Genomic DNA, 16873 nt, shown 5'->3' with positions numbered 1-16873 from the left:
CCCTATCACACACATTCCTTTTCCTTTAAACTTTAAAGTCGATTTTGTATCCCAAAAATTGCTCCCTGATTATGTGTTTTATTTTTTTAGTAAAATTTCTCTTCGGTCCATAATCATTTCGCGAACTTTAATTTTGCGCTTCATAAGAAAAATGACATTGCGGTTCCTAGTCATTATTTCTGTCGGGTTTTTTGCTCATTCTATAAATATCTCCGTCTATAGTTGACGGATGTTGCTTACGTGTACTATTAACTCAACACGTATCAAACAATCATTTAAAGGGACAAATCATTCCTGGTGACTCAGCAAAACGCTACTAACTCAACACGTATCGAACAATCATTTAAAGGGACAAATCATTCCTGGTGACTCAGCAAAACGCTACGTTTTGAAGAGGTCAAGAACACTTTATTTCTTCTTCTTTTTGTTGTTTAACTTCATTGTTCCATTTTTGCTTCTCGCAGAAAAAAATAGACATTTAAAGACCTCGATCAAACCTATCATTATCTAGCAGAAAATCATCCAAGTCATTTGAGCCAAAGGTCATAGAGGAATAACTTATCATTATCCTCACCCTCTGAATGCTTAAAATTGGACAACCCTCCCTCCTCAATTCTCTGATTCTCTCTTTTCTCCTTGTCTTGCAACCTCAATTGCACGCTAAAATTATCAAATTGATTCAATCCCCTACCCTTACCACACAATCCACTCTCCAATTTTATATCACTATTACTTAGCGTACGCATTGAATCTTCTCCTTCCAAATTTGATAATCCATTACCCTCTGCTCTCTCCACATTATCCAATTGATCCATTCTACTTTTCGATTTTGCATCACCATCACCAACCACACAATTCTCACTAACCTCAATCATAGCATTACCATTATTATTACAATTCACAATCCTATCATTACTAAATTCTAACAACTCCGACGAATCAAGCACATTCATAGCAAGCTCATCACTGTAATCTCTGTACAATTTCAATCCCTTAGAACTGTACCGGAGGCTTTGCCTTCAATCACCGTCGTGATTCATATTTGTCCTACCTTTTTGGTTGATAGTGAAATTATTTAAACCATTAGCAAAATCAAATTCGGAGAAATTATCGAAGAGGGAGGCAAAATGCAGTGCTTTTGTTGAGTCATAGAGGGCGATTTATCCCTTAAATAGTTGCTTGACACATGTTGAGTTAACGGTATATGTAAGTAATATCTATTAATAATAATATTTTTTTATTATAAAATGTCAGTAATATTTTATTCTTTTATAATTAAAATTTATTTTTTATTACAAAACGTCATTCCACCACAACTTTATAGAATACTAAAATAATTAAATATTTTTATATTTTACGTCAAAATTATTCATATATAAAATTTTAGCCATAAAACGACTGAGGTTGATTTCTCTTAAAGAACATGTGGGCTATTGGAAATAAATGAAATAATAGAATATGTAATATCCGCATGTTACACGAGTCACGGTTTCTAGAATAGCCAAGGAGGCTGCAAGAGTTTGGTCTAGCTAGTGGTCATTACATATGTCTTACAATAAATGTATTTGGGTTTAAATTTAGTTAGGGCAAGTAGGGATGAAAGTATGAAACCTTTAAATATTAAGTATACAAGTGTGGTGTGAGTAAATTTGTAATGTTTAGAATTAGAAGTTGTCTAATTTATTTAAAATAAAATAGTCAAGAAGTAACAATATTTGTACATGAAAAATTATAAATAACTAAAGGAAAAGTCTAGAGGAACATCATTTTTATTGAAATTTGGCCAGCACTTAATCATCAAAAGAAAATTAAGTAATCCTACACCATTAGATATCATCTCACACCATTAAAAATATTAATAATGACTAATTGATGGTTATATATTACAAATTTTACTGCCCCTATCACTCCTCATAACTAAATAAGCATGTATCATAACAGAGTACATAAACCATCTTATTAACCCTAAATAAAGTTGTTTTGTTAATTGAAATGGCCCTGTTATACTCAATTCTCTTCTTAATTACTGGATTACTTATAAATAGTTTGTACTTTGATGGATCCGATCATATTTTATTATAGAAACACCTCTTATTTGTTAATCTAATTTTTATAATATATTAAATTCATTTAATTTTAATATTTATCTAATATAAATTCAGGCCAGTAGGCCACTATCCAACCCAAATATTTTTAATATATTTTTTATTTCTGGTATTAAAATAAAAGTAATTAATAAAAAGCTTTTTGATGTATTATTTACACAACTATTCAATAAAAAATCTTTATATAGTAATTAATTAAAGATTATAACATATAATGAATGTGTATTATTTTGAATAAAGAAAGGTGTAAATACAATTTCTTTGGTCATATGTCGCTAACATAACTTTATTTTCTTAATTGAAGTTTGTTTTTAGAAGGGTGATAGAAGGTCAGCAACTTTTTTTTTTATAGTTATTAATAATATTTGTAATGATATAAAATTTTATTTAATAACGTTGTTGATTACATGCTATCAAAAATTTAATAAATAAAATTGATGCAGTAGACTTTTCCTTGTTTTTATGATGTTAATATATTTGACAAGAGCGAGCAAGTTAATAAGTTGATATAGGAGAGTTTATAATTAAGTGCAAATAAAGTTGATTTTTGATGAGGCATTTGATGGAAGGAGAAGCGTTGAACTTGATAATGGTATGGACAACAGCGGCAGCAACAGTATGCTACTGCCGTGCGATCGGAAACTTCATCCCAAAGGGAGGGTCTTCAAGATTCGCCGCCATATTCCCCGCCATAGTGATCCTCCCCCCACAGCCTTCATCCTCTCCTGGCTCACCACCTTCAAGCTCCTCCTCTTCTCCTTCGGAAAGGGTCCCCTCAACCACCTCCTCCCCCTCCGCCAGTTCGTCCCCCTCTCCCTCCTCCCTATCAAATTACAAAACTACCCTCCTGAAATTCAAAGACCATCCCTCAACTACGCTTTCCCCACAGCGATTGTGGTGTTAGCCACTCTCATCCCTCTCTATACTGCCAAACAGAGTCTTCATCCAAAGTTCGTGTTGTTCTTGTACAGTCTCCACATGTACATTGGTCTCGAGTTCATCTTCTTCGTCTTCTCCTTCTTCACACGGAAGCTTCTCGGTGTTCAACTGGAGCCGCAGTTCGACCAGCCTTACTTGTCCACGTCGTTGCAGGATTTCTGGGGGAGAAGGTGGAACATCGTGGTCCACAAAGTCTTGCAGCCCACGGTGTACCAGCCCGTCGCGACTGCCTCCACCCGTCTCCTTGGAACGAGGTGGGCCCCGATCCCCGCGATACTCGCCACTTTTGTGGTGTCCGCCGCCATGCACGAGCTCGTGTTCTATTACATCAAGCGTGAGAGGCGCGGCGCGTGGGAACCGTGGGAGCCATCGTGGGATGCCATTTGTTTCTTTATGCTTCACGGGACTTGTTTGGCTATTGAGGTTCATTTCTTCCTAAAAAATAATAATAATTTATCTGTCTATATTCTTTATTAATATTATTATATTCATAAAGGTGTACCTGTAAAATATTGATAAAATATTGGCAGTTTAGAATTTCTGTTTTTCTAAACTCGTTCTGGTTGATTATGTTACTTACAGGTGGCAGTGAAGAAGTGGCTGAGGGCGAGGGGGAGCAAGTGGCGTCTGCCGGGAATGGTGTCGTGGATTCTGACAGTGGCGTTTGTGTACGAGACAGCGTTGCGGCTGTTTTTTCCGGCGCTGGCAAGGTGCCGGGTTTATGAAAAGGCCACGAGGGAGCTGAATGCGGTGATGGAGTTTGGGAAGGAAGTTTATGGCGTTTTGAGGTTTGCCTGTTTTCACGTGACTAGAAATGAAGAATGAGATTTGGGAGAACCCTTCAGTTCCTACTTAGTACATTTGTTTGATTGGAAACTCGAGCGTATTTTGGACATGCAGTTGAGGATCTGCATAGATTTTATTGAATTTATCGGAGGAATCATTTTAGATCCTTCAATTCGTTGTCTTTAATTTTAGATTTTGTTCAAGACATTTGTTAAAAAAAATTCACAAATGCAATAAAACCTTTTTTTGTTAGTTTTTTTACTGTTTTATCAATAAATGTCCTGAAAATACAATTTAAAAATCATAAGATAAAAACTTTGGTGATGTATCCTCGCTGACACACAATGCACACACAATCAGGCTGCTACTTAACATATCCTTATGCTGACACTCAAAGTTGACTCATGACAGAGTTAGTAAACAATTAAAAACAACATCCCACTTTAATAAGAGCATGCAAGTATTTATTCAAATCAAATGTCCATGGCAATCCATAGATGATAGCGTTGACAAATATGAGGATTGTGCAAACCAAGACAGATTTGTGCTGCCAGAGACTTTATGAGAGCAAGTGCGAGTTTAATATCAATATCAGGCAACCCTCTCCAAATGAATGCATCCCCACTTTTCGATGCCCTCATATGGATCTTAAATTCAGTCTTACCTTAAACTGTTTCCCCAAATTTATATACTAGCTTCTGAAGCTGGTATATAGATACCTAAAAGAATAACTTGGTAACTCTGGTTAATATGGAGGCAAAGAAGAATGCAATGGGGGTCCAAGTAGAAGCGGTGTTGGTGATAATGGTGGTGGTTATGGCTTCCCCTGCACTGAGTTGCATGCCGTCAGATGGTATGGGGTGCAAGGACTGCATAGTGAACCAGATGAGTAGTTCATGTCCCTCATGCACCCCAATCCTGCACTGCATGGCTCGGTGCTTGTGGGGTGGGGGTTCAAGGCCCTATTGCATCAGCAAGTGCGACTGCAACAAAGGCGGCTACCCTACACTCTCTGACTGCAAGAGATGCATGTTCAAGTGCAAGTGCAACTGCCTCAATTAGCACCACCATCACCTCTTACTACTCCACACCTAATCACCCACACTACTAGATCTAAAGGTACTATAACATGTGAGAAAATAAAAGTTTCTTCACCCTTAAATCGGGACAGTGGCAAATCCAATAGTTGAAGGATGCTGTACTTTGTGAACTATAACATCATATATTGTGTATTAATTTCATCAAATGCTATCTTAGTAGTATTTTAACAGATCTATACATGCTGTTCATTTCACCATATAACACTTGCTAATTAAAGTACATTATAGAGACTAAAATATTCATACACAAGCAACAAAGTAACTTATACATGTTGAAGGGGGCAATTGAAATCAGGGTTCACGAAGGAACCTTTGAAGGCAGCGGAACCCTAAATATTGGGCGCAGAACTTATCCATATCATCGCCACCTCTCTCCCTGCAAACACTCTCTTCCATGTCTTCAATCACCTGGTCCCAATTCCTCACCAAAACGTCGTCGTAACTGTTCCACCAACCCCATTCATCGAACTTGCACTCGGACACGGAGTCCAGGATCTCCTGGAGGCTCACGATCCGGCGCGTTATCTTCCGGCGAGCTTCCCTGACCGTTGGATCGAATCCAGGGACGGAATCGAGAGTGAGGAGGAGGGACATGAGGGACTCGTTGATGGCGAGCTTCTGAAGTGGGTTGGTGCGGACCGCGTCCACGGTTTCTTGCCTCTGGATGAGGCGCTGGAGGCGGTCGGCCTCGGAATCGACGGTGGAGATCTTGCGGTAGAGGGTGCGGATGCGGTGGGCGCGGAAGGCGGATTGGATGGTAAGGGCGGGGTTGGAGATTTTGGATTCGGGAGGGGCAGAATGGGCATTCTGGTGGGAAACGGCGGTGGTGGATCTGGAAGAATGGTTCATTGGAGTGAGTGCTTGAGAGTCAGGGATTGCAGACAGCAACAGTCGCAGAGAGAAAGTTTGTAGGTGACTGTTTCTGTGTGCGCAAAAGAGTGAGAAGGAAAATTATTAAAAAAAAAAAGAAAATAAATATTTTATTTTATTTTTTAGGGTATATCCCTGAATAGTCTATATGTTGTATTGGTTATTCTGTCATATTTTTTTATAATTTATTTGTCTAAATAAAAATAATTAATCTGATTAAAATAAAAATTTATATATTTAACTTTTATAAAATTTAAAAATTTTAATGCAATAAATATTTTTTTTAAAGACAAAATCGATGTAAAATTTTTTAAAAACTTATTTGGGTGTATCCTTATTTTTTAATTTTAGTTTAGAGGATGGGGGTTTGACTGTTTTTTTTTTTTTCTGTTTTCTTTTTTTTTGGGTTCATAACACTCACACACACATATTATATGGATTCATAGACCAACGGTCATGCCACTTGAACAAGCCTTGCAGTGCTGACTGTTGGTTCTTGATTGAATGGTGCTAGCGCGTAAATGCTTTAATTCTCATGCTCCTTTTTCACTTTTTAAAGGAATGGGCTTCGTTTATTTTCCTCATGTGTAAAGGGCTCTTATGGCTCTGTGATCTCATCAAGTCTCAAGTCTTTGCTCTATAGTAAGGTTTCAGACTCAGTTTCAAGCTATAGTTAGCGAATCTCATTATTTTGGAACAGTAGTAGCTGAATGAAGTTAACGCTGCTCGATCTTTTATTTTTAATAGGAAATGATGTGCTGAAGAGTTAGGGGTAGCAAAACGGTCTAATCCCAACTGATCCGCCGAATTTGCTAAGAAAGATAGGTAGATTAGAATTTAAAACCCGCTGAATAAAAAATTTATCAAATTTGTGGGTTTTGGCGGAGGCAGGTGGACCGGGCCAAAGTTTTTTTTAATAAATAAAAGAATTACGACTATTATAAAATTAATAATTACATAATTTTTTTAGTAACTAATAATTATATAATTTTTAAATATTTTTTTATATATATTCAAATTATGTAATTTATTTTTTAAAATAAAAATAATTTTATTGACAAATATCATTTTAAATAATTTTATTAAAATTAAAAATCTAAAAAAATATTAAAAAATTATATTATAATCTAAATATTTTTTATTTATATTTACAACAAGCTAACATTTTGAACCGACATTAAGGAATTAACTAAAAACTACCAGCGACTAGTAGGGCTACATGCGACGAAGACCATTGTAGTGTTTTTTTTTTTTTTGTTAACAAAGCCCATTGTAGTTACTATAACCTATTCAAGATAAATTTTTTATAAAAAGTAAAATTGAGTGAAGAAGGAAATTGTTTATCAAATTTCTAAAGAACATGTGCAATGCACATTTTTTTCCCTTGATAATTTTCATTTTGTAAAAAAACAATTTTCATTTTTTTATTAAAAATTACAATACACCATGGTATTATTCCATTTACAATAGACACGAGCCTTGAGGGGTTCGCGTGCAGCCCTCTAGTAGTACAATATGAGATGAAGTCATAAGGTCCGCTGTTGCAAAATGAATCACATCCACAGACCACAGTATGGACCGGAAGATAAAAGATTAGGACTAGTTTTATTATATTGAAGAAATGTGTATACTTATTTCATCACACATCAATTCACTTGATAATGGAAAACCAGGCTGCATACCAGATTTGGATCTTCAACAGTTCAACTACTCTTAGCTGCAGAAAAGCATGCAACAACAATGGCGTCCTCAGGGAGCTGATGGAATTATCCTGCCGGAGCACTTGCCGAACCCAATTGTGTAACCGTCTCCCTGCAAAGCAACCAAGAATTTTAGCTTATTCTCTATGCAAACTCCATTTTACAAAATAAAAGCAGAGACATGATAGAGGATCATCAGAATTTATTATTTTTTGTGGGATAAATTATGTTGTTGGATTATTAAACTAAAAAAATTGAGAGAGAGAGATTGAAAATAAGTAGAACCCTTTAATTGATAGTAAGTTTGTAACCTTGCAATATCCAGTGAAGGTGACTTCATCTCCATCTTCAAGAAATTTCCGATCTACCCCATTCAATGACAGTGTGTTTTGTCCATTCCAGGTTAACTCCAGCAAGCATCCACGGGACTCTTGCTCCTGCAATAAAGAACACCCATTTTAACTGAATCTCCTCACATAAATGTCAAGGAACAATTACTCAAAAGATTGAAGAAGACCCCGCAGTGAGGAATCAAAACTCGAGAGTACATAAGATATTAAGTCTTACAGGACCACTAATTGTCCCAGTTCCAAGGAGATCTCCTGGTCTCAGATTGCAACCGTTGATGGTATGGTGAGCAAGCTGTTGAGTCAATGTCCAATATCTGCAGAGTAAGAGGGCTACATATGTGAATATATACACTATGTATGAGACGTGTTATTTGCACTAATTATTTCATGAATGAACTTTCACAGGTCAGCATAAGCATTTGTCATGTAGTAAGCCTAATTGTGCGTTGAGGTAAAATGACAGGTATAAAAATTACAGTGGGGAAACAAGCTAAATAAATGTGCTGAATTATTGACGCTAATTGGAAAGAAACTCTTACAAGTGCTTGAGATTACTCCGTGTCACCACACTTGGCTTCTCATGCTCAGCTGGTTTAATGTGAACCTTGCGGAAGGAGACAATTATGTATGTGATTTTTAGAATAATAATATAAAAGGTTTATCACCTAAGAAAAACATCGATTTCAATCTGAATGTTAAAAGGAAGGAATACTATTCAAGCATATGGATCTAAAAGTGTTCTGAAATACCTCAAGTGAGACATCATAGTTTTTGGATACTTTTTCAGTCAAATATGGAAGTGGAGGAGGATCCTGCATTTCACACACAACAGATTAGATAGTATGCCATGGTTATCATTATATGATGAATATTAGAAGTGAGAGGCCCAAAATACAGTTCCTACAGTGTTAATATCCAAAGGAAGAAACCATTCACCTGTTTTGGGGCTTCACACGCAAAAGGTTCTAATGCTTCTAGGGTCACAATCCAAGGTGATATTGTTGTGCCTACATAATGTTTGATGATCAAAGACCGTAACGGAAGGTTAACATTACAATAGCAGCTATAAACCAAAAGTTTTCCTTCTAGAAAAAATAATGCAAGATGCAACTCCTATTTTTCCCCAGTTGGCCTTTAAGAATATGAAGTAGTAATTAATTGAAGCTTCATACCGAAATTCTTGCCAAGAAAAGGGCCAAGAGGAATATATTCCCATGCCTGAATATCCCGAGCTGCAAAATATAATTTAGTAAGCTGCCAGCACATTGTTGTCAACTATACAGCGAATTGACATAAAAAAGAGATTGAATTGGATATTTACCACTCCAGTCATTCATTAGAACAACACCAAAGATATGATCTGCTGCGTTGTTGATATCCACAGGTTTCCCCAAATCATTTCCAGGTCCAACAATAGTAGCCTGTAAGAAAACTAAGAATTTTACTAGAAGAGAAAAGTAATGCAGAAGAACCTTGACAGCTCAATTAAAAGGGAAGAATCAAATGGATGAATATCTAATCCAGAGTTTTATATCTTCAAAACAACAACATATACATGTATTTAGATCATAAAATGGCAAAAGAATATCCACAAAGAAAAAAGGCTAACCATTTCCAACTCAAAATCTAGCTTTCGAGAAGGACCAAAGTAAGGTGGAGATCCAGGTGTTGGATGAGCTTGACCTCTGGAATTACCACAAAGTGGCATACATTGTGAGATAGGGTGCAGAGCAATTAGAACATTGTATGAACTAAAATTAGCCGAAGCTTAGTTTTTTCATTTAAATTTTCTCAATCTTCATGTAATATACACTTGAGAATTACTCTTAAAGCATTTGACATAAAGTTATATTAGCCTACTTATATTTAGGTGCATGACAAAGCTTCCTATGTTAACCAACACAACTTGGATGGAGCAAAATTTGATAACTTCAAAAACATAAGACCGACAAAATGCAGATATCTTAAAAAGTAGCTTAAGCACATTGACTTGGAATAGAACAAGTTAGAATTAGCAACAGAACTTCTAACCTTGGTCGAACAATATCGGTTCCAGATATAACAACAGAAGATGCTCGTCCATGATAGGCAACGGGTAGGTGATACCTGCAAAAGAAGTTTCACATTCTTCCATTACAAACAATTTTTTCTCTTAGCAGATTTGTAAAAGGCTTCCATTTCAAATGAACATACCAATTTTCTAGGACAGGATTCTGTGGCCCGCGAAAAATGAGGCCACAATTTTTAGTGTGATGCAAAGATGAAAAGAAGTCGGTGTAGTCTCCAATCTGAACAGGAAGAAGCAATTCCACACGGCTCTGAAAATGTATACATCAACAAATCAAAACCATTGTAAGAAGTGTCAAACACAAAGTAGTAAAATAACCAAAACAAGAATCACAATGTGTCATACCATAGGCACAAGTGATTTCTCCCTCAAAGTAGCATTGTCCCTCAAGGTTGGCTCAGTTGCTATTTATAACAAAAAGAAAATAGATTTGTTTTTCAGAACAAAGAGTGAATAAAAATAAAGCAAGTAAAAGAAAAGAACAAATTGAGGTTGTAACTTGTACCTGAAAGGAGCTTTTGAAGAGTAGCGCGAGCTTCCTTCCACGCTGGCCTTCCAAGGGATACAAACTTATTTAGATTAGGCTGTTTCAATTACAAACACAACATGGGAACCAATTAGTAGTTAGTAGTTACAGAGGTTCCAAAACTACGCCTTGTTCAAAACTTTTTTCTCAATTGAAAAAAAAAAGGAAAAATCTTCGGAAAAATATGGGGTCAAAACTCAAAAGAGTTCACCTAAATAACAGGTACATACATTGCTTGCGTTTCTTCCGGTTTCACAGCAAACCAAAAAGCTCATAAATTACGATATCTTAGCCCCAAAAAATGGGAGCACCTTTAGTGCTAGTATCGATATCCGAAAGGAGTAGAACTAATTAGCTCAGTTAAACAATAACCGAACCACTTGAACTAAACCAAACTTGAGATTTCAGTGAAAGTAAGCTTCAATTTCAGATTTCTGCTGTTTTGGAGAGAGAGAGAGAGAGAGAGAAGAAAGAGTTGTGTGAACCTGGTGGAAGCAATCAGAGTTGTTGAGGAGAGGACCATTGAAGAGAGCAGCAGAAGCGATTTCAGAGAGGTCAAGGACGTAGTCGCCTATGGCTACGCCGGGTCGAGGTGAAGAACCTGGTTGGGGTTTGAAGACACCGTAAGGTAGGTTCTGTATGGGGAAATGAGAGTCAGGGTGAACTTCAATGAACGATTTCAGAGCCATCAGTGAGTAGAGCAGGGTGTGAAAAAGATGAAGCTTTCGTAATCCCTATTTCCTAGTCAACAATGAGAAGGAAGGTTTGGTTTATGCGATTTTATACACACGTAAGATTTAAGAAGAAGATGAAAATGATGATGCGAAGAATGAGAGTACACGTAAGGAACGTGATTTGAGACCCGGGTTACTTGGACCGGCAAATGTTAATTTAGTGGATTTGAGAGATGATTAGATGCGTCTATAGTCCATCTACCACCCTTCACTACGCACATTGTGCAGTCATCATTTTTCAATGACTTACATCATATAGAGTATAGCCGTGTAGTTAATTTATTTGAAAAAATTTTAAGTGTAACACTATATTTTTAATAATTAAAATTAACACTTAAAATGATTGAAATATTAATGGCCTGAATATATTTAAATATTTTTCAATCTATTTTATTATAGTAATGTATATATATAAGTAATTTACTAAAAAAATATATATTGTTTTTTAAAATAATTTATTAAACATATGAGTGATTAAAAAGATAAATATATAAAATGTAAAATAGTTAATATCTTTTAATATTTTAAATAATATTAATTTACACTTTTATTATTTAGTTAGTAATATTTAAAATACATCTTAACTAAATATATAAAAAAATCTAATAGTATGTGTTTTAAATATTATAATTAAAAAATATCAAAATTTATTTATATCCGATTTAATTCTTGTTTACATTTATTTATGTCCTTTAGTTTGGGTCTGGTCCATATAAAATATTAACAACCGTGCTACGTTACTAAGAAGTAATATGCCAATATCTGCCAAAAGATTATTGGGCTACTAGACAAAGCCCACTTATTTAAAAAAATACATTCTAAATTAACCTAGTTAATTCTAATACCACTTGTTTATCCCTCTAACCTTACTGTAACCATTTTTTCACTTCTTCTAACAGTAGAGACACACTCCCACTCCCCATCTCCACTTGCAGCACCGCATAGCACGCTGGATTGCTGTCTTCGCCGGCCGCATTCGTCAACGGAGTCAACGCCGCCGGGAAACCAATTGCCACCACTAACCAGTTGCTGCCACTAACGCCGCCGGGAAACCAGTTGCATGTTGCCGTCGTGGAGACACATCCACAGGTGAAACCTTCATTGCAACTCGTTTGCCGCTGCATCACCCTCCCAGTGCACCGTCGTGGATGTGTCTTTTGCCACATGTTATAAGAATGTGTCTTTTTCGTGTTTTCATGTAATGTGTCTTCTATGTTCCTGCCTAATTTCATCGTGACATCTTCGGAGTTGTCTCACCATGGATGTGTCTTACATTGGAGGTGGCTATCATAGTCCTGTGATGTTAACAGGTTTTCTTTTTCAGAGTTGTGTCTTATGTTTGGATGTGGCTTGTTGACCATAGATGTGTCTTCCATAGTTTTCTCGGATGTGTCTAGGTACATATGGATATGTCTATTACCATGCGTGTGTTATAAGAATGTGTTTTTTTTTGTGTTTGCATGTAATCGCAGATGTGTCTTACCGAAGATGGTTGAGGAGAAGAGGGTTGCGTGACACCTTTAAAGACTCACGTTGCAGTTCTCTTCCATAGAAATGGTGGTTGGTCCACTTGACTTCAATGGAGACTCACCTTGTACCACTGACGTCACACTTCTATTCAAGGGGCCTAGTGGTGCAACAATGTGGGATCAGAGTGACGGATTCAATCACCGTATAAGGGTAATGATGGTGTGTCAGTGACCTCAACAATTCGATGAAGGAGAAGCTGGATCTGGATGGAGGCGCAGTCACCGTCGATGGAACAAATGGCGGCGTCCCAGTGAGATGAAAAGCAACCCGACGGAGACGCAATCACCGAGAAGAATGAGAATTAGGTTTGCTTGATGGTGTGCCGTGCTGAGTTTGTAATTGGCGTGAAAGTCTCTTGTTAGGTTAGTACGTTATCACTCATTGCTAATTCAAATTGCATGGACCCACTAAATCCCTAATTGACATAACAAATTATATTTAATTAATTAATTTTAATTAGTGTTGGTAATAGTTGGCAGATACAACTCTTGGTATCCTATACTTTTCCAAATATTAAATATATCAAACTGTCGGATTAATCATGTTCCTTTTTTCAGTAGGAGAGATCTCTTTTTTCATATAAAGAGAGTCTCACTAGAACGTTTGGTTCTTATCCAACAGAAAATCTTCAATCATTACTCTTCATACAATCATCGCCACAATCATTCCATACCTGATCACATTCACAAAATACTTCGATTAGGATTCTTATTTTCAGGATGTGTTTTTGAAACAACAAAAAGATATTGAAAATGACTACCTATGTGCTGGAGTCTATAGAAGGAAAATTGATCAGCTTCAACAAAGGAGGAGAGTTTGGATATAAAGCTGATTGCCTAAATCTGGTAGAAAAAATCATCACAAAAAAGGAAATAAGCTTCAAAATGTGCAAGAATACTCTGTTAGGGATGTGGAAAAACCTACAAGGAGTTGCAGTCACAGATATAGGGAGAAAGAAATTGTTGTCCAGTTTTAAGGATATCAAAAAAGGGTTACAAATTATTCAGAATGACCCATGGAACATCAGAGGCAATTTAATCAATTTGCAGCTATGGTCTGAAAGAGAATCGGTCTTTGATGTTATCCATAACTATATGGAATTTTGGATTCAAGTTCACGGGCTTCCTTTGGATTACATGAAAAAGGAAATAGCTACTAAGGTAGGAGATATAATGGGAATTGTTGCTGAGGTTGAAAATCTGTTGGTGGATGGCATACTCAGAAGGTCGTTTTTACGGATTAAAGTGGGTAGAGATATAACAAAGGCACTGCCAACTGAATTTTGGTTATTCAGAGAGAAAATGCCCAAGACATGGGTATTTTTTAGATATGAGAGACTACCTGATTGTTATTATTTCAAATGTGGGATAATAGGGCATAAGAAGAAGAATTGTAGTAAGCTTACTGCCATGGCGTGCTGGGATCCGACAAAGCCAAAATACTCAGCTGGTTTGGGGATGAATCTCATTCGTCCTTTATCAGCCATGGAGGAAGGTAGTTCATGGAAGAGTGGCTGGAGAAATGAAGGAGAAGTTGACCTAGCGCGTGAGCAACAACACAGCAAGAAGGAGAGTGTTGAAAAGTAAGAAACAAAAGAGAGTGCAGTTAAGGTTGAACAGTGTCCACAACAGGGATTAGGAGAGGAAGGTTTCTTGGAAAACAAAATGATGAGAGAGATAGAGTTGGTGGAAGTTGGAGTGCAGACAGATAATGTACAGGAAATACCTGATTTTTAGGGATATGAAGAGGAACAGAGAGAAGTAGGGGTAGCCTATCAACTGAAAAATCTAGAACATTTGAGAAATGAGCAAGCAACATAGGTTGTAAATAAATAAAATCAGGAAGAAAATATTGTAAGAGAAGTTTGGAGGGGCAGCAAGGTTGGGTTAAGTTATGCTGATAGGCCCAACAAGATCGAGGCTTATGCTGAAAATGGAGGGAGAAAAGAATATAGGGCTACAAACCAGCCCAAAGAGAAAGAAGTTGTTATAGAAGGATATGGGCTAGAAAAGAGTCAATGAAGCCCAAATTAAATATAATATTCCAGAACACACAACAACTGGGGAAGCTCTCAAAATAATAATGGGGGGAGAATTACAAACTAAAGAGCTCAGCAACCAAAGGATAGCTGGAAAAGGAAAGGAGTTGATCAGTGCTGAGGTTCAACCTGAGTGGCATTGGAAGTATAGAGAATCAGTAAGAGAAAAAATAGGCGCTACAGATTATAAACAAAAGGAGAATCTGGGGATAGGAGAGGAGGCTGCATACTATGTGGAGCTAGCTAGTGATGAAGAAAATGGAGAGGGAGCAGCTGAAGAGAATATAAAAGAGATTGCAAGATGGGAAATAAAGCTTATAAAGAACATGGACGAAGGACTGCAGCTTAAAAGAAAAAGAGAAAAAGATACTCTGAAGCTGATTATGAATGAAGAATGAAAGGAGAAAGAGACAAAAAGAGAAGATCAAGTGCCAAAGAAGCAGAAAATAGCAGAACAAATGAAAGGAAAACTAGTAAAGTACTTAGAAGAAGGAACCGATTCACTAGTTTTGGACATAATCATGGCTGAGGAGGCGGGCCTTAGCATGCTCCCAACTCAACCATGATTGTCATAAGCTGGAATTGTCGAGGGTTAGCAGCCACCTCGACAATTTCAGAATTAGTGAATCTGTGTAAACAGATTAAACTGGCTGTTATCTACTTAATGGAAACTAGGGCTAAGGCTGATAAAATAGATAAGATTAGAAAAAGATTACATTTTGATGAATCATTTTATGTAGAACCCCGGAGATTGTTCGATGGTCTATGTTTACTTTGGAAATCTAATATTAAAGTTGATATTTACCAGTGGAGTAATAATTTTATTAAAACAAAAATGAAGAAAAACAATAGAGAGGAATGGACTAGTATTTTTATTTATGGAAATCCTATTTTCAAACAAAGGAGGAAGTTGTGGAGTAATTTGGCAGAGGGAAAGGGAGACCCAAATGAGCCGTTAGCTTTCATCGGGGATTCTAATGATATTTTACATCAAGAGAAAAAAGTGGGCTTACATCCTAAAGCAAGGGGTAAAATTAGAGGAGTTTAGTAATTTTGTATTCAAAATTGGACTTATTGATATTGAATTGAAAGAAAATAGGTTTACCTGGTTTAGCAAGCCAAGAAATAGAGTAATTATTAGAGAAAAATTAGATAGGGTTATGGTGAATTGGAGATGGAGAAAAACTTTTCAACATGCTCAGTTAAAAGCTCTGCCAGCTATAAGTTCAGATCATTGCCCTTTGATCTTGAACACAGAACCAAATGACAGAGCGAATAAGATTTTCAGGTTTGAGGCATTTTGGACAGATCATGAGGATTGTGAAGAAGTTATTGAAAATAGTTGGACTCAACCAGGTGAAGAAGTCAGAAGTTGGAATAATTTCAAGAGGAAAAGAGAGAGATGCATGGAGGATCTAAAGAGATGGAGTAAACAGAAATTTAAGAGAGCGGATAAAGAAATAAGCAAATTAAAGGAGCAGCTTACAATTCTACAAAATTCTGATCTTAAAGAAAATCAACAACAAAAAGAGAGGGAGATAAAGGAAAAAATTTCTCAGCTTTGGAGACAAGAGGAGAAATATTGGGGTTAAAGGTCCAGGCTTAAATGGCTGGGATGGGAAGATAAGAACACGGCATTTTTTCATGCTACAATCATTTAGAGAAGGGATAGAAATAGAGTTGAAAGGTTGAAGAACGGTTCTGGGGAATGGATTCATGGAGAAACAAATATTTTAAATTTAATTGAAAATCACTTTAGGGAGCTGTTCACTACGGTGGGGAGAAGAAATTTTGAAAAGTGCATGATGCCAGGGCATCTAGTCCAATTTCATTGACATTTTCTTTACTATTTTAGGGTAGTTTCATGCATTTTCTTAGTGAATAAGGCAAGTTTTGGATGAAATTACACTTACACCTTGATTCAAGCAACTTTTGTGAACTTTGCATAATTTCATGAGTATTTTGCTAGAATTGCATGATAAATTGATGATGCATAATCTCATGACTTTGGCTAGAGCTTTGATGCACTTTAATTGCTTGTTTTCAGGGCAAAGGAAGCAAGGAAGAACCACGTTAGTATTCACGTTAACCTAGTTAACGTGAACACTAACGTGGAATGGTAAAGCT

At 36.5% G+C, this 16873-nt stretch overlaps 4 protein-coding genes across 4 annotated transcripts; 2 read left to right on the top strand and 2 right to left on the bottom strand.

Annotated features, from left to right (window-relative positions):
• Positions 1-2667: 2667 nt before the first annotated feature.
• LOC107482938 (probable long-chain-alcohol O-fatty-acyltransferase 5) lies at positions 2668-4082 on the top strand. The gene is given in 3 exon segments (XM_016103526.3): positions 2668-2806; positions 2809-3467; positions 3627-4082. Coding segments are annotated over 3 exon segments (1041 nt in total). The 3' UTR covers positions 3870-4082.
• A 498-nt stretch (positions 4083-4580) lies between these two features.
• On the top strand, positions 4581-4892 carry LOC107482830 (uncharacterized). Its single transcript, XM_016103425.1, has one exon. The coding sequence runs from the start codon at positions 4581-4583 to the stop codon at positions 4890-4892; it is 312 nt and encodes a 103-aa protein (XP_015958911.1).
• A 70-nt stretch (positions 4893-4962) lies between these two features.
• On the bottom strand, positions 4963-5879 carry LOC107482940 (BAG family molecular chaperone regulator 5, mitochondrial). The gene has a single exon (XM_016103528.3). The coding sequence runs from the start codon at positions 5777-5779 to the stop codon at positions 5222-5224; it is 558 nt and encodes a 185-aa protein (XP_015959014.1). The 5' UTR covers positions 5780-5879; the 3' UTR covers positions 4963-5221.
• A 1507-nt stretch (positions 5880-7386) lies between these two features.
• On the bottom strand, positions 7387-11240 carry LOC107482939 (fumarylacetoacetase). Its single transcript, XM_016103527.3, has 14 exons — positions 10930-11240; positions 10424-10502; positions 10264-10322; positions 10044-10168; positions 9882-9956; positions 9460-9535; positions 9172-9271; positions 9023-9082; positions 8787-8857; positions 8600-8662; positions 8390-8454; positions 8068-8164; positions 7812-7937; positions 7387-7612 (listed from the first exon to the last, which is right to left on the bottom strand). The coding sequence occupies exons 1-14, from the start codon at positions 11131-11133 to the stop codon at positions 7550-7552; spliced, it is 1263 nt and encodes a 420-aa protein (XP_015959013.1). The 5' UTR covers positions 11134-11240; the 3' UTR covers positions 7387-7549.
• Between the last annotated feature and the right edge of the window lie 5633 nt (positions 11241-16873).

This window comes from Arachis duranensis, chromosome 4, assembly GCF_000817695.3.
Source record: "Arachis duranensis cultivar V14167 chromosome 4, aradu.V14167.gnm2.J7QH, whole genome shotgun sequence".
NCBI classification, from domain to species: Eukaryota; Viridiplantae; Streptophyta; class Magnoliopsida; order Fabales; family Fabaceae; genus Arachis; species Arachis duranensis.
This window is presented reverse-complemented; position numbering and strand designations above follow the sequence as displayed.

What these genes read in the sequence shown, in the direction of transcription:
- LOC107482940 (XM_016103528.3), bottom strand. Translation starts at nt 5,779, where the DNA reads ATGAACCATTCTTCCAGATCCACCACCGCCGTTTCCCACCAGAATGCC.
- LOC107482939 (XM_016103527.3), bottom strand. Translation starts at nt 11,133, where the DNA reads ATGGCTCTGAAATCGTTCATTGAAGTTCACCCTGACTCTCATTTCCCC. An exon ending in ACTCTGATTGCTTCCACCAG is followed by an intron (nt 10,503 to 10,929) that starts GTTCACACAACT and finishes TAATTGAAACAG; the next exon opens with CCTAATCTAAATAAGTTTGT. An exon ending in TAGATTTTGAGTTGGAAATG is followed by an intron (nt 9,272 to 9,459) that starts GTTAGCCTTTTT and finishes GTTTTCTTACAG; the next exon opens with GCTACTATTGTTGGACCTGG.
- LOC107482830 (XM_016103425.1), top strand. Translation starts at nt 4,581, where the DNA reads ATGGAGGCAAAGAAGAATGCAATGGGGGTCCAAGTAGAAGCGGTGTTG.